The sequence below is a fragment of the Pristiophorus japonicus genome, chromosome 19 (assembly GCF_044704955.1).
Source record: "Pristiophorus japonicus isolate sPriJap1 chromosome 19, sPriJap1.hap1, whole genome shotgun sequence".
NCBI lineage: Eukaryota > Metazoa > Chordata > Chondrichthyes > Pristiophoridae > Pristiophorus > Pristiophorus japonicus.
The window spans coordinates 91,481,546-91,499,058 of NC_091995.1; the positions used below are offsets into that span (position 1 = coordinate 91,481,546).

The window sequence follows — 17,513 nt, forward strand, 5'->3', positions numbered from 1 at the left end:
AGCGATTCGATAGATAAGTGACCTGCGAATGTTTCTTGTTTTTTCCAATTTATATTTTCGGTGTTTTTCCCGCCCTCCCGAGGCCCAACTCGCAGCGGTAATCGGCCTCGGGCGTAAGTTGGCGAGGATCGCGGTTTGCACCACGAATCCTCGCGCGACGCCGATTTTTACCGCTGCGCAAATTAAAGGTTGGATAGTGATAGTAAATAACGGTAATTTTGGCAAAAAAAAAATACCGCTTTCACTGAGAACCGAAGTTCTCGGCCTAAATTAGTCTCTGCCAATGTGCACCTTAGGCCAATATTCTCCTCGGTTTTGCTTTTACCTCTCTTATTGTCTATTCTATTCCGCCTATTTGGGAGACTTTCTATATATTTTTTTCCGACGTTTATTTGCTGGGCCTGTGTTCTTTGGTGGGGGCCTGGGGCTGCAGGCCCATCCGCCCCAGGGTTAATCCGCCCACACTGTCCGCTCCTTCCCCACACCAAAATCCCACACCGGGCCAACAACAATTGCCATGGCAACTCCGCCCCTGGAGACTCCGGCTAACAGGCTTGTTTGTGCAGACAGGCCACGTGACTATCCTGCTGTGTCATGCCCTTGGTTTTGACAGCGTTAACTCCTTCAGCCCCAGAATTTTCCCTTTCGGTGAGTAGAAACTAACTTTAAAAAAAATCTATTTGAAGTTGAAACGTTAACGAGTGATTGGATCAAAGGGAGGTGGGGCCGGGACCTTGCAACAACAGGGAGATGTAGATAATTAAAAAAGAAAGAACTTGCATTTATATAGCGCCTTTCACGACCACCGGACGTTCCAAAGCGCTTTACAGCCAATGAAGCACTTTTGGAGTGTGGTCACTGTTGTAATGTGGGAAACGCAGCAGCCAATTTGCGCACAGCAAGCTCCCACACACAGCAATGTGATAATGACCAGATCACCTGTTTTTGTTATGTTGATCGAGGGATAAATATTGGCTCCAGGACACCGGGGATAACTCCCCTGCTCTTCTTCGAAATACTGGCCGTGGGATCTTTTACACCCACCTGAGAGAGCAGACGGGGCCTCGGTTTAACGTCTCATCCGAAAGACAGCACCTCCGACAGTGCGGCGCTCCCTCAGCACTGCACTGGGAGTGTCAGCCTAGGTTTTTGTGCTCAAGTTCCTAGAACCCACAACCTTCTGACTCAGAGGCGAGGGTGCTGCCCACTGAGCCACAGCTGACACAATGAGAGTTACAACGTCACATTGTAAGACTGAGACAGAGTCATTTTATTTTTTAAGAGCGAAGTACCTCAAACTCGCCAATTTTGTCATCCTTATTAATGCTCATTTCTGTCCCAACGCTCTGCCCCATCCCATTGACACCTCGCTGGGGCGCAGTTTCGCTGATATTGTGTGAGCTTAGATATTAATCGGCAAGATGTTCGGATGTGGTGGGTGTGGGGGGTAGTGACAATCACAGCTGTGTTCGATCCCGTCTACAGGCCAGATCAGCCGTGATCTTGTGGTGGCGGAGCAGGCCCGAGGGGCTAGATGGCCTACTCCTGTTCCTAATTCTTATGTTCTTCTGTTCTTATGTTCTTATTAATGTTGGGGAAGTCCAGAACCATGGGTCACAGCCTAAGGATAAGGGGGAAGCCATTTAGGACCGAGATGAGGAGAAACTTCTTCATCCAGAGAGTGGCGAACCTGTGGAATTCTCTACCACAGAAAGTTGTTGAGGTCAATTCACGAAATATATTCAAAAAGGAGTTAGATGTAGTCCTTACTACTCGGGGGATCAAGGGGTATGGCGTGAAAGCAGGAAGTGGGTACTGAAGTTTCATGTTCAGCCATGAACTCGTTGAATGGCGGTGCAGGCTAGAAGGGCTGAATGGCCTGCTCCTGCACCTATTTTCTATGTTTCTATGTTTCTATGTTTACTACTAGGGGGATCAAGGGATATGGCGAGAAAGCAGGAATGGGGTACTGAAGTTGCATGTTCAGCCATGAACTCATTGAATGGCGGTGCAGGCTCGAAGGGTCGAATGGCCTACTCCTGCACCTATTTACTATGTTTCTATCACATCCCACTTATAGCGATAGGCATTTTCAAAAGTCATGGCATTGTGAAATGGTACAGCACAGAAAGAGGCCATTCGGTCCATCGAACCTGTGCCGGCTCTTTGAAAGAACGATTCAATTAGTCCCACTCCCCCCCTGCTTATTCTACATAGCCCGACAAATGCTTCCCCTTCCGGTATTTATCCAATTCCCTTTTGAGAGTATTATATTGAATCTGCTTCCACCGCCCTTTCAGGCAGCGCGTTGCAGATCACAACAACTCGCTGCGTGTAGTGGAGTATTTGAAATAAACACTCGACACCGGGTCTGCGTTCGAAGGTTCAAGCAGTCTTTATTCGCACCGGTGGGGAGCTGACCTGCTATGGGTCGAGCCAGGTCACTGTCCAGCGATAGATAGTTTCAAACAACCTTTTATACACTTAATCATAAATGTTCAGCCTCGTGCACGATCCCTTGGCACAAGTTGATTAGCCTAAAGCCTGTGTGCACAGTGGCTGATTGGGGTACTGAGGTTGAATGATCAGCCATGATCTTATTGAATGGTGGTGCAGGCTTAAAGGGCCGAATGGCCGAATGGCCTGCTCCTGCACCTATTTTCTATGTTTCTATCACATTGCTGTTTGTGGGAGCTTGCTGTGCACAAATTGGTTTCCCACATTACGAAAGCGGCTACTTCATTGTAAAGCGCTTTGTGACGCGCGATGGTCATGAAAGGTGCTATAGAAATGCAAGTCTTTCTTTTATCCTCTAAAGCTTTTGTAATTTTAGAAACTTCTAAAAGGTCACCCTGCAGCCTTCCAAGAGAAAAGAGGCGGTTCATCATTTCCTCGAATTTCTGATACCCACTGAGCCACAAATATGAATAAATCTCTGCCATCAGAGTCTATTGGCAATTAGTAGTGGGGGGAGGAGGGGGGAATGTTTGTCCCGGGGCGGAACCTTTGGTGCGGGGTTTGGTCCGAGCGGGGAGCAGGTTTGGCGGGTGCACAGGAAGTGACGCGGGAGCGGCGTTAGAAACGGCGGCAGCATGGCAACGGTGAGCGGGCTCGGGACCTTAGGAGGGGGGGGGGGCAGAGAGAGAGAGACCCCTCCCCCGGGGGAGAGGGGGAATGATCATCATCCCGGCCTCTCGCTCCCCTTCCCACCCCAACCTTTACTGGAGGGACAGCACTTCATCCCCCTCCCCCAGTTGAATAGCCCCTTTCCCCCTCCCCCAGTTGAATAGCCCCTTCACCCTCTAGTTTAATAATGCCTCCCTTCTCCTAGTTGAATTTCCCCTTCCTTGTTGAATAACGCCTTTACCCCAGTTGAATAGCCTTTTCCCTTCCCTCCTAGTTGAATAGCCCCTTTCCCTCCTCCCCCAGTTGAATAGCTCCTTTCCCTCCCCCAGTTGAATAGTCCCTTCCCCCTCCCCCAGTTGAATAGTCCCTTCCCCCTCCCCCAGTTGAATAGTCCCTTCCCCCTCCCCCAGTTGAATAGTCCCTTCCCCCTCCCCCAGTTGAATAGTCCCTTCCCCCTCCCCCAGTTGAATAGTCCCTTCCCCCTCCCCCAGTTGAATAGTCCCTTCCCCCTCCCCCAGTTGAATAGTCCCTTCCCCCTCCCCCAGTTGAATAGTCCCTTCCCCCTCCCCCAGTTGAATAGTCCCTTCCCCCTCCCCCAGTTGAATAGTCCCTTTCCCCTCCCCCAGATGAATAGACCCTTCCCCCTCCCTCAGTTGAATAGTCCCTTCCCCCTCCCCCAGTTGAATAGCACCTTCCCCCTCCAACTTGAATAGCTCCACCCACCCAGAGCCATCTTGGCTGGAGTGGCCGTTTTGGGAGATCACTGGCGGATCTGTACCGCAGCAAGAAAGAAAGGACTTGCATTTATATAGCGCCTTTCATGACCGCAACATGTCACAAAGCACTTTACAGCGAAGGAAGTCATTTGGAAATGCGACAGCCAATTTGTGCACAGCAAGCTCCCACAAACAGCAATGTGATAACCAGGCAATAGTGATGTTGATTGAGGGATACATATTGGCCAGGACACGGAGATAACTCCCCATTTCTTCTTCGAAATAGTGCCGTGGGATCTTTTATTCCACCTGAGAGGGCAGACGGGGCCTCGGTTTAACGTCTCATTCGAAACCTGGCACCTCCGACAGTGCAGTGCTCCCTCAGTACTGCTCTGGAGTATCAGACTCGATCATGGGCTCAAGTCTCTGGAGTTGGACTTGAACCCATAACCTTCTGACTCCAAGGTGAGTTCAAGACAGGATGTTCAATGGTTTTGTCTAATTTGATTTCCTGATGTATGTGTTGTAGTTACAATGGGAACATCACTTAATTTAACTTGGTGTTAGCTGTGGCTCAGTGGGCAGCACACTCGCCTCCGAGTCAGAAGGTCGTGGGGCCAGGGACTTGAACACACAAATCTAGGCTGACACACCAGTGCAGTGCTGAGGGAGTGCTGCACTGTCGGAGGTGCTGTCATTATCACATTGCTGTTTGTGGGAGCTTGCTGTGCGCAAGTTGGCTGCCACATTTCCGACATTACAACAGTGACCGCACTTCAAAAAGTACTTCATTGGCTGTAACACGTTTTGAGACGTCCAGTGGTCGTGAAAGACACTATATAAGTGCAAAGTCTTTAATTTAACTTTTGTACCGTAGTTAAAACTTGCGCTCCTTTGTAGATATTTGGCACTGATCTTCTTTTGTTTTTCAGACCACCACCACAAAGGTCCCTGAAGTGAGGGATGTCACCAGGATCGAGAGAATTGGTAAGTTTTACAACAACAAATACTTGGGCCATAGTTTATTATTTTCTTTCCTCCACTGTTGGTTTGCAGGCACCCTCAGCACTCGCCCAAATAGCCTTGCTTCACCTGTGAGCCCAGACGGTGAACGTCAGCACGCTGTTCATTCAGGGAACCTGACCCCCCCCCCCAACAGTGTTCCTGACATCAACACACAGACCTTGGATAGCTTTCTGCCTAATTTTTATCCTGGCTAGTCCCGCTGCGTCGAGACTAATTATAACTCCCCTACATCTACCCCGACGGGGATCGGGACAAAGCTGGATTCTAATCTGGGATCATCTTGTCTCTGGTTCAGTACCACCCCAGATTCCACTGGAGGGGTGACTCTTAATCTACTTTAAATCAAATTCAATTTTAGATGAGCTGTCTCCTGTGTGCAGGCAGTGTCTCGTGTTCAGTGATAAAGACTTTGATTTCTAAAGTGCCTTTCATAACCTCAGGACGACCCAAAAGGCTTTACGGTTAGTTAAGTACTTTTGAAGACTAGTCACTGTTGTAATGTGAGAAACACAGCATCCAATTTGAACAGCAATGTGATAATGACCAGAACAGCAATGTGATAATGACCAGAACAGCAATGTGATAATGACCAGAACAGCAATGTGATAATGACCAGAACAGCAATGTGATAATGACCAGAACAGCAATGTGATAATGACCAGATAATCTGTTTGTTATGTTGATTGAGGGATAAATATTGGCCCCAGGACATCGGGGATATCGCCCCCAGCTCCTCTTCAAAATAGTGCCATGGGATCTTTTACGTCCACCTGAGAGAACAGACGGGGCCTCTGTTTAATGCTTCATCTGAAAGACGGTACCTCTGACAGTGCAGCACTCCCTCAGTACTGCGCTGGGAGTGTCAGACTAGAGTTTTGTCTCTGGATTGGGACTCGAACCCACAACCTTCTAACTCGGAGGCGAGAGCACTACCCACTGAGCCACAGCTGACAACTAAATCGTCATCAACATCAAAACCTTTTTTTAAAATTTAAATCTCTGAACGGGAGCTGAACTCAATGATTTGAAATAACTTGTGTCTTTCTACCTTCCACAGGCGCCCATTCACACATCCGTGGCTTGGGACTCGACGATGCCTTGGAACCCAGACAGGTACAGACTGAGGCAGTGCATGTTGTGGGATTGGGACTGGAGGGGAAATACAGAGTTTGTTGCAGTAGCAGAGATTACAGGAGTTTGATATCTTGCTGGGTCCTCAAATACTGATACACACTGAGGCTTAACTCAACACTGGGTAAGGATTGAACCAGAGGCTTGTCAGTACAACATCAAACTTTGCCATTTGCTCACTGTGCCATCAGTCCTCATTGACTTACTGCATTGTTTAAGCAGTTTGTATTGTCAGGAAGAATTACTTCTGTCAGATTAGGTAAGGGCCCTGTGTAAAATTAGTTTAGCTGTCTCGAACCAGAAAACAGTGAACTACAGACCAGTTTGCCTGACATCAGTCGTCGGGAAAATGCTAGTGTCTATTACAGGGTATTAAGGATGTGATAACAGGGCACTTAGAAAATAATAATGGGGATTGAGCAGAGTAAACATGGATTTATGAAAGGGAAATCATGTTTGATATATCTGTTATCTGTTAACGCAAGAGGTTATTAAACAAAATTAGGGTTCATGGGATTGGGGGTAATATATTAGCATGGATTGAGGATTGGTTAATGGACGGAAAACAGAGTAGGATCATTTTCAGGTTAGCAGGCTAGTGGGGTACCGCAAGGATCAGTGCCTGGGCCTCAGCTCGTCACAATCTATATCAATGATTTGGACGAGGGGACCAAATGTAATATATTCAAGTTTGCTGATGATACAATCCCACCTAGCTTTGTAAGTTGTGAGGAGGATGCAAAGAAGCTTCATGGGGATATAGACAGGCTACAAAGTTCTGACAGGCCTTGACAGTATGGATGCTGAGAGGCTGTTGCCCCTGGTGGGAGTGTCTAGAACTAGGGGGCACAGTCTCAGGATAAAGGGAAGGCCATTTAAGACAGAGACGAGGAGGAATTTCTTCACTCGGAGGGTTGTGAATCTTTAGAATTCTCTGCCCCAGAGGCCTGTGGATGCTGAGTCTCTGAGTATATTCAAGGCTGAGAGAGATTAATTTTTCGAGACTAGGGGAATCGAGGGAGATGGAGATCGGGCGGGAAAGTGGAGTTGAGGTCAATGATCTTATTGAATGGCAGAGTAGGCTCAAGGGGCCATAGGGCCGACTCCTGCTCCTAATTCTTATGTTGTTAAAACATTGGACTTGCTAGTTTGTGCGCTGTAAATGTCTCCCTCGCTGAGATGCCAGCTATTCTCCCACTTCAGGTGTCGCAGGGGATGGTGGGACAGCTGAGCGCTCGGCGAGCGGCCGGAATCATTCTCGAGATGATCAAGGAGGGAAAGATCGCTGGGAGAGCAGTCCTCATCGCCGGCCAGCCGGGAACAGGAAAAACAGCCATTGCCATGGGTACGAGGTGCTTTTCCGATAGTACTGACGGACCGCTGCGTTGCAAGAAGATTAATAAATGATCTCCTAGTAAAGGATCCTCCAGGAATGAGTGACCATAACATGGTTGAATTTCAAATTCAATGAGAAAGTTGGATCTCAAACCAGGGTCCTAAGCTTAAATAAAGGAGACTACAAAGCTATGAAGGCAGAGTTGGCCAAAGTGGACTGGGAAAATAGATTAAAGTATCGGACGTTTGATGAGCAGGGGTAGATATTTAAGGAACTATTTCATAACTCGTAACAAAAATATATCCCAGTGAGAAGGAAAGACTGTAAGAGAAGGGATAACCATCCGTGGCTAACTAAGGAAATAAGGGATGGTATCAAATTGAAAACCAGGGCATACAATGTGGCCCTGAGGATTGGGACACTTTTAAAAGCCAGCAAAGAACAACTAAAAATAAATGATAGAGAGGGAAGATAGATTATGAAAGTAAACTAGCACGAAATATAAAAACAGATAGTAAGAGTTTCTGCAGGTACATAAAAAGGAAAAGAGTGGCTAAAGTAAATGTGGTCCCCTAGAGGATGAGACTGGGGAATTAATGGAGAACAGGGAAATGGCAGAGACATTGAACAAATATTTTGTATCGGTCTTCATAGTAGAAGCGACTAAAAAGATCCCAATAGTGGATAATCAAGGGAGGAACTTAATACAATCACTATCACTAATGAAGTAGTACTCGGTAAAATAATGGGACTAAAAGTGAACAAGTCCCCTGGACCCGATGGCTTACATCCTAGGGTCTTAAAAGAAGTGGCTGCAGAGATAGTGGATGCATTGGTTGTAATCTACCAAAATTCCCTGGATTCTGGGGCGATCCCAGCGGATTGGAAAACCGCAAATGTAACACCCCATTTTTTTTTAAAAAAGGAGGCAGACAAAAAGCAGGAAACTATAGACCGGTTAGCCTAACATCTGTGGTTGGAAAAATGCTGGAGTCCATTATTAAGGAAGCAGTAGCAGGACATTTGGAAAAGCATAATTCAATCAAGCAGAGTCAGCATGGCTTTATGAAAGGGAAATCATGTTTGACAAATTTGCTGGAGTTCTTTGAGGATGTAATGAGCAGGGTGGATAAGGGGGAACCAGTGGATGTGGTGTATTTGGATTTCCAGAAGACATTCGATAAGGTGCCACATAAAAGGTTACTGCACAAGATAAAAGTTCACGGCATTGGAGTAGTATGGATAAGAGATTGACTAACTAACAGAAAACAGAGAGTCGGGATAAATGGGTTGTTTTCCAGTTGGCAAACAGTAACTAGTGAGGTGCCGCAGGGGTCAGTGCTGGGACCTCAACTATTTACAATCTATATTAATGACTTGGATGAAGGGACCAAGTGTAATGCTGATGATACAAAGGTGGGTAGGAAAACATATTGTGAGGACGCAAAAAATCTGCAAAGGGATATAGACAGGCTAAGTGAGTATAATGTGGGAAAATGTGAGGTTATCCACTTTGACAGCAAAAATAGAAAAGCAAATTATAATTTAAATAGGGGAAAAATTGCAAAGTGCTGCAGTACAGAGGGACCTGGAGATCTTTGTGCATGAAACACAAAGTGAGTATGCAAGTACAGCAAGTGATCAGGAAGGCAAATAGAATGTTGGCCATTTGCAAGGGGGATAAAGTATAAAAGCAGAGAAGTCCTGCTACAACTGTATAGGGTATTGGTGAGGTCACACCTGGAGTACTGCGTACACTTTTGGTCTCCGTATTTAAGGAAGAATATACTTACATTGGAGGCTGTTCAGAGAATGTTCACTAGGTTGATTTTGGAGATGAGGGTGTTGACTTATGAAGATAGTTGGGCCTATATACATTGGAGTTCAGAGGAATGAGAGGTGATCTTATCGAAACATGTAAGATAATGAGGGGGCTTGACAAGGTGGATTCAGGGAGGATATTTCCACTCATGGAGGAAACTAAAATTAGGGGACATAGACTCCGAATAAGGGGCCACCCATTTAAAACTGAGATGAGGAGGAATTTCTTCTCTGAGGCTTGTAAATCGATGGAATTCTCTGTCCCTGAGAGCTGTGGAGGCTGGGTCATTGAATATATTTAAGACAGAGACAGACAGATTTTTGAGCAATAAGGGAATAAAGGGTTATGAGGAGCAGGCAGGGAAGTGGAGCTGAGTCCATGATCGGATCAGCCATGATCTTATTGAATGGTGGAGCAGGCTCGAGGGGCCAGGTGGCCTACTCCTATTCTTATTTCTTATGTTTTTAAGAAGCAACTTTTGTTTGTTTTTAAAATGGTTAAAAAGATTACTGACATTACACTAGGAACATTTTTTTTTACTTGAATTTATATAGTGCCTTATTATATTGCTGAAACATCTCAAAGCATTTCACACATGATATATTCAGTTGAAATGTAATTTGTATTACAGATATAAATACAGGTAAGGGAGATATTCCGTATAAAGAAAGAAAGACTTGGATTTATATAGCGCCTTTCACGACTACTGGATGTCTCAAAGCGCTTTACAGGCAATGAAGTACTTTTGGAGTGTCGTCGTTGTTGTAATGTGGGAAACACGGCAGGAAATTTGAGCACTGCAAGCTCCCACACACAGCACTGTGCTGATGATCAGACAATCTGTTTTTGTTATGTTGATTGAGGGATAAATATTGGCCCCAAGACACCGGGGATAACTCCCCTGCTCTTCTTCGAAATAGTGCCGTGGGATCTATTACATCCACCTGAGAGAGCAGACGGGGCCTCGGTTTAACGTCTCATCTGAAGGACGGCACCTCCGACAGTGCAGCACTCCCTCAGCACTGCACTGGAGTGTCGGCCTAGATTTATGTGCTCAAGTCTCTGGAGTGGGGCGTGAATCCAGCACCTTCTGGCTCAGACGAGTGTGCTGCTCGCTGAGCCATGGCTGACACTGATATATTGAGTGATCTATGATATATTCAGTTGAAATATTATTTCTATTACAGCTATAAATATGGGTAAGGGAGATCTTCCATATAAACACACAACCCCTCCAAAACTGTATCTAACTAACTCTTGAATGATTTGAGTTTGTACCTACTCTGCCCGGGGATCACGCCAGGCATTGACCACTCTGTGTGAAGAATTGCTTCCTGACACAGTTTGAACTCTCCTTTTACCAGTTGTGTGCCTGTATCCATTTATCCTGCAGTTATGGTTCAACTTGAAATAGTACTCAGGATTAATCTTTGCAATGACCCTTAGAGTTCTCCAATATCCATCTGAAACGTTCACCTGTCTGACGAGCCTGCAGTGTACTTCCTGTTTTTAGTTGAAATGTCCGGTGTTTGTGCAGGAATGGCTCAAGCTCTCGGACAGGACACTCCATTCACCGCCATCGCCGGCAGCGAGATTTTCTCCCTGGAAATGAGCAAAACAGAAGCACTGACCCAGGCTTTCCGCCGATCCATCGGGGTCCGCATCAAGTAAGTACAGCCTGTAGTGTCTTTCGCGGTCGTTTGTTTAATATAATGATACGCTGCCGCAGTACAGCGGGACCTGGGGATACTTGTGCATGAAACACAAAAGGATGGTATGCAGGTACAGCAAGTGATCAGGAAGGCCAATGATATCTTGGCCTTTATTGCAAAGGGGATGGAGTATAAAAGCAGGGAAGTCTTGCTACAGCTATACAAGGTATTGGTGAGGCCACACCTGGAATACTGCGTGCAGTTTTGGTTTCCGTATTTACGAAAGGTTATACTTGCTTTGGAGGCAGTTCAGAGAAGGTTGATTCGAGAGATGAGGAGATTGACTTATGAGGAAAGGTTGAGTAGGTTGGGCCTCTACTCATTGGAATTCAGAAGAATGAGAGGTGATCTTATCGAAATGTATAAGATTATGAGGGGGCTTGACAAGGTGGATGTAGAGAGAATGTTCCCACTGATGGGGGAGACTAGAACTAGGGGGCATAATCTTAGAATAAGGGGCCGCACATTTAAAACTGAGATAAGGAGGAATTTCTTCTGAGGGTTGTAAATCTGTGGAATTCACTGTCTCAGAGAGCTGTGGAAGCTGGGACATTGAATAAATTCAAGACAGAGATAGACAGTTTCTTAACTGATAAGTGGTTATGGGGAGCGGGCAGGGAAGTGGAGCTGAGTCCATGATCAGATCAGCCATGATTGTATTAAATGGCGGAGCAGGCTCGAGAGGCCGTATGGCCTACTCCTGCTCCTATTTCTTATGTTATATAGCCAAACCCCCCCCTCTCTCCAACTGTGATTGTCTCACTATTTTATCAATGTTGCTAAGGACATAAAAACAGAAAATGCTGGAGACCCTCAGCGGGTCGGGCAGCATCTGTGGCGAGAAAAACAGAGTTAACGTTTCCGGTGTCATCGACCTGAAACGTTAACTCTGTTTTTCTCTCCACAGCTACTGCCTGACCCACTGAGGGTCTCCAGCATTTTATGTTTTCATTTCCGGTTCCAGCATCCGCAGTATTTTGCTTCTGTGTTACGAAGGACATTGTTCTTCAGAACTTCTCGCTCTTGCTCTTAAGCTATAAAACGTACTGCCCTACGCATTCCTCCTGCTTCCTTTCCCCTTACTGTATTGAAAGCAGGACTTTGTGCCGTCTCCTCGGCCATCAATACTGGAAAATCCAAGTCTGGCGTCAATGGCAACTGCTCAACCCATTGACCTTTACCAACCTTGGTGATCTGCGCTGTGTTTCTCGAGAGAAAGGGTAATATTTCAAAACTGCCATGTAATACAATCTTTTCCAACACTTTGATTTGTCTACAGATAAGATTAACTGAGGGAGTTAGACAGATATAAAATGTGTTCACTAATGGTCAGACCAGAATTAATGCTTTTGGATATCCAGTTAAGATGTTGCGAGCCATAATTACCATTCAGGAGCCTTGAGATTTAGTTTCTGTAATCTCATCCCATCCAGCTGTGAACTGGGAATAATGTTATGCTTTACTTCACGCAGCAATGCTGGAGAATATGATGACGAGTGAAAGCTTGGCTCTTTCCTCGTCTGTCTTAAAAACTACAGGCTAGATCTTCAGCGCTAGGGCTTCTGAGTGTGTTTTGTTTATTTATTGGTTCATGGGATGTGGCCGTCGCTGGCAAGGCCAGCTTTTATTGCCCATCCCTAATTGCCCTTGAGGTGGTGATCCGCCTTATCATCATCATGGGCAGTCCCTCGAAGCGAGGATGACTTGCTTCCACGCCAAAACATCTTGAAGGGTGGAAGATGCCTGTGCGTGGATTTTTTTAACGTGTGGTGGCCGTTGCACACCAGCCACCACACGGGGCTTGACAGAGCTGGGCCATTATCCAGTGGCAAGGGTTAACCAAGACGACGGGAGACCTGCTCTGCTGCACGGACCTAGTGCGCGCACATATCGCAGTGTGGGCTGGGCCCGTGCTGCCCCTGAGCCCTCTCCTCTCCTGGGCCCCGAACTCTCGCCTCTCCTGGGCTCCGATCACATCCCTCTACGAAATCTCGCCGCTCCTTCGCCCCCCCGACCTCACCGCCCCTGCCGTTACTGCAGTCAGCCATCGCCCTCCTGCAGCTGCACACGCTGCTCCCTGCGGTGGTATACCGCCGTACGCTGCTCCCTCCAATGGCCTCGGCCTGTTGATGGTCTTCCAGGCCGGGCCACCGCACGCTGCTTCCTCCAATGGCCTTCCCTAAAGGGCATTCGTGAACCCGATGGATTTTTAATGACAATCCAGTAGTTTCAAGGTCGCCACTAGCTTTTTAATTCCAGATTTATTTAATGAACTGAATTTAAATTCAGTTTAAATTGAACTGAATTTGAACCAGCTGCTGTGGTGGGATTTGAATGCATGTCATTGGATTTTTAGTCCAGGGTTCTGGATTGCTAGTCCAGTAACACAACCACTATGCGTACCCCACAGTATACAAGGCAAATACAACTGAGTGTCTCGCTGGGGCAGTTAAGAGCCAACCACATTGCTGTGGGTCTGGAGTCACATATAGGCCAGACCGGGTAAGGGTGGCAGATTTCCTTCCCTAAAGAACATTAGTGAACCAGATGGGTTTTACCGACAATCGGTAGTTTCATGGTCACCATTACTGATACTAGCTTTAAATTTCAGATTTTTAAAATTTTAATTACCTGAATTTAAATTCTGTGGTGGGATTTGAACTCCCGTCCCCGGATCATTAGTCCAGGCCTTTGGATTACTACCATAGTGCTACCATACCTGCCAGGGTAGCAGGGTGGAAGCCCTTGTCACAAAATTGGACACTGCTTGCTCTCCTTCCTGCGTCCATCTTTGTGATGAGGACTTCTGCCCCACCAGTCTCTTACAGCTTGGCACAGAAGAGGAAGCCCTATCCCTAAAGCCTGAGAGAATGCTGTAACCTCTTGCAAAATAAGCCCTGTAAAATTTCATCTCGAGCCTTCACCCATACGTTTTAACGCACATGCTGGAGGGAGATAAGTGTTGCAGATGTAGATGAATCATCATCATCATAGGCAGTCCCTCGGGATCGAGGAAGACTTGCTTCCACTCTTAACAGGAGTTCTTGGGTGGCTGAACAGTCCAATACAGTCTCTGTCACAGATGAATGATAGCAGGGTTTGGAGTAGATCTCCTGTGGCATCGGGACAAATTCGCGTTCGTGACACTGACACGGAGACCTGGAACTTGTGAAGTACTAGAGGTGTGCAGCTCCGGTTGGTTTTACAATGGGGAAAATCGAACGTGATAATTTAGGATAAATTTATTTTAATAAGAATTGTTTTCCAAAAACAGAGAAGAAACTGAAATTATCGAAGGAGAAGTTGTGGAAATTCAGATTGACAGACCAGCCACCGGCACGGTAAGTTCAGACTGGTGTGAGTTGGAGAAATGTCTCGGTGTCTTTTCTTTTTGTTAATGCAGCATTCTTTTTGAAGCGTGCTTCTTATTTCTTTATCACTTTTTTTAAATGGGGAAGGCAAGCTCCCCAGTGGGTAGAGTTAGTCCTCGTGCCTCTGGGCAAGGAAGGGGGAAAAAAATCAGTCGGCACAAATGATTCGGAGTTCAAATTCCACCACGGCAGCTGGGGAATTAAAATTCAGTTAATTATATAAATCGGGAATAAAAAGCCAGTGTTAGTAATGGTGACCGTGAAACTGTCGAAAAGCCCCGTCTGGTTCACTAAAATCCTTTAGGGGAAGGAAATTTTCTGTCCTTATCTGGTCTGGACGTTATGTGACTCCAGACCCACAGCAATGTGGTTGACTCTTGCCTGCCCCTCTGAAATGGCGGCTCACCCTCACCTTCTCGTGGGCTATTAGGGACGGGCAATAAATGCCGGCCATGTCACTGCCGCCCACATCCCAGGAACAATTTTGTTTTTTTAAATGCCGGTGAACAGCCTGCACGGGACTTTTCAGATTGCCGCGCGCACGTGCACACCTTAGCAGAAACATTGGACAAGAGCACGCTATGCTTTACTTGCGCCAAGCCATGCCAACCCCAAACTTGGAAGTGCTCAGTGCTGACCCTGGGTGCAAACGCTGAAGAGATCCCCATTTCCCCCAGCGCTGATACTATTCACCTAGATTGGCAATAAGCATAATCCTTCTTTTCTCTCTCTCTCTCGTAGGGTGCAAAGGTTGGAAAGCTGACCCTGAAAACAACGGAGATGGAGACCATTTACGACTTGGGGACGAAGATGATCGAGTGCTTGACGAAAGAGAAGGTGCAGGCTGGGTGAGTAGCTGCCAGCATTTAACTGACGAGAATGAAAATTGCGGACCCACTCGCTCCCTTTCAAACCTTCTCCTATTGACCATCATTTCTCTTTCTCCCCGCCCCATCCAAGTATTTAAAATCATCAGTTCCTGTGGCATTATTACAATAGTATTGTTTCAGTACGTTAAAGGCACTATATACGTACTTGTTATAAAAGTGCAAAATTACCAATTCTGTTTTGTAAATGTGACGAAACATGTCGGCTCAAGTGCATGGCCAGATAAAAGGTGAAAATAATCGTTCCAGTTCTAATGTGCGATCTCAGAAACAGTACTTCAAGAAACTTCCAAGTTCTATTCAATTTAAAAATAATGAATTGCTTCACTGTATTGGATGGAAACAGAGATTTTTATCAGCTCTGTGTCGGACGCTAATTTGGGTTTTGCTGCTATTTTTTTCTTTTGCAGAGATGTGATTACCATTGATAAGGCGACAGGAAAGATTAGCAAGCTGGGCCGATCTTTCACACGAGCTCGTGATTACGATGCCATGGGGGCCCAGGTATGTCTCGTTTGGCGGGTGTCGATGTGTGTTTTCTGGTGGGAATGTGTCTGCCAGCCACCAACTGAGGGCTGCTGGCTGCAAATGCAAGTATTGCGGCCTGTGAGAATAAAAGAAAGACTTGGATTTACATAGCGCCTTTCATGACCACCGAGGAGGCTGGAGGAGATTGCAGAGATAGGGAGAAACTTGCACCATGGGATTGGGAGGAATGCCCACCAGCATCAGGTTCTTCCCGTGCAGAGCAGGAAGAATTGATGTCTTGGGCTCACTCAGCTAGTTGGACGAGGAGTCCGAGGGCTGCAGGCACCTGTTCCCCAGGAACTAGAAAAAGAGTAGCCTTGTGAAAACATTTCTTTTTTCCCGCAGACAAAATTTGTGCAGTGCCCGGACGGAGAGCTTCAGAAACGGAAGGAGGTGGTTCACACGGTGACGCTGCACGAGATTGATGTGATCAACAGCAGGACACAGGGATTCCTCGCCTTGTTCTCAGGTAGGGGGGGAGAGAGGGGGATAGATAGAGAGAGAGGCGGGGGGGGGGTGAAGAGAGAGAGAGGCGGGGGGGGTGAAGAGAGAGAGAGAGGCAGGGGGGGGGAAGAGAGAGAGAGGCGGGGGGGGAAGAGAGAGTGAGAGAGAGAGAGAGAGAGAGAGGCGGGGGGGGGGAAGAGAGAGAGAGAGAGCGGCGGGGGGTGAAGAGAGAGAGAGAGGCGGGGGGTGAAGAGAGAGGCAGGCGGGGGGGTGGAGAGAGAGAGAGCGGGGGGGGGGGGAAGAGAGAGAGGGCGGGGGGGGGGAGAAGAGAGAGAGGCGGGGGGGGGAAAGAGAGAGAGAGGCGGGGGGGTGAAGAGAGAGAGAGAGGCGGGGGGGTGAAGAGAGAGAGAGAGGCGGGGGGGTGAAGAGAGAGAGAGAGGCGGGGGGGTGAAGAGAGAGGGAGAGGCGGGGGGGTGAAGAGAGAGGGAGAGGCGGGGGGGTGAAGAGAGAGAGAGAGGCGGGGGGGTGAAGAGAGAGAGAGAGGCGGGGGGGTGAAGAGAGAGGAGAGAGAGGCGGGGGGGGTGAAGAGAGAGAGAGAGAGGGCGGGGGGGTGAAGAGAGAGAGAGAGAGAGGCGGGGGGGTGAAGAGAGAGAGAGAGGCGGGGGGGTGAAGAGAGAGAGAGGCGGGGGGTGAAGAGAGAGAGAGAGAGAGAGAGAGGCGGGGGGGTGAAGAGAGAGAGAGAGAGAGGCGGGGGGGTGAAGAGAGAGAGAGAGAGAGAGAGAGGCGGGGGGGTGAAGAGAGAGAGAGAGAGAGAGGCGGGGGGTGAAGAGAGAGAGAGAGAGGCGGGGGGGTGAAGAGAGAGAGAGAGAGGCGGGGGGGTGAAGAGAGAGAGAGAGGAGAGAGGCGGGGGGTGAAGAGAGAGAGAGAGAGAGAGGCGGGGGTGAAGAGAGAGAGAGGCGGGGGGTGAAGAGAGAGAGAGAGAGGCGGGGGGGTGAAGAGAGAGAGAGAGAGGCGGGGGGGTGAAGAGAGAGAGAGAGGCGGGGGGGTGAAGAGAGAGAGAGAGAGGCGGGGGGGTGAAGAGAGAGAGAGAGGCGGGGGGTGAAGAGAGAGAGAGAGAGGCGGGGGGTGAAGAGAGAGAGAGAGAGGCGGGGGGGTGAAGAGAGAGAGAGAGGCGGGGGGTGAAGAGAGAGAGAGAGGCGGGGGGGTGAAGAGAGAGAGAGAGAGGCGGGGGGGGTGAAGAGAGAGAGAGAGGCGGGGGGTGAAGAGAGAGAGAGAGAGGCGGGGGGGTGAAGAGAGAGAGAGAGAGAGGCGGGGGGGTGAAGAGAGAGAGAGAGAGGCGGGGGGTGAAGAGAGAGAGAGAGAGAGGCGGGGGGGGTGAAGAGAGAGAGAGAGAGAGAGAGGCGGGGGGGTGAAG

At 47.9% G+C, this 17,513-nt stretch overlaps 1 protein-coding gene across 3 annotated transcripts in view; it reads left to right on the forward strand.

Moving 5' to 3' along the window:
* The first annotated feature begins 628 nt into the window (after positions 1-628).
* ruvbl2 (RuvB-like AAA ATPase 2) overlaps positions 629-17,513 on the forward strand; it is a 41,686-nt gene continuing 24,801 nt past the window's right edge. For 2 of the 3 annotated variants that reach the window (XM_070861793.1, XM_070861792.1), the window contains exons 1-9: positions 629-648; positions 4,775-4,829; positions 5,926-5,981; positions 7,203-7,344; positions 10,695-10,824; positions 14,144-14,210; positions 14,982-15,088; positions 15,538-15,631; positions 16,001-16,124. In XM_070861793.1, coding sequence (XP_070717894.1) covers positions 7,215-7,344; positions 10,695-10,824; positions 14,144-14,210; positions 14,982-15,088; positions 15,538-15,631; positions 16,001-16,124 — 652 coding nt within the window. In that variant the 5' untranslated portion in view covers positions 629-648; positions 4,775-4,829; positions 5,926-5,981; positions 7,203-7,214. Of the gene's footprint in view, positions 649-3,030; positions 3,102-4,774; positions 4,830-5,925; positions 5,982-7,202; positions 7,345-10,694; positions 10,825-14,143; positions 14,211-14,981; positions 15,089-15,537; positions 15,632-16,000; positions 16,125-17,513 lie in introns of those variants that run through there. The other variant, XM_070861794.1, reaches the window with a different exon arrangement.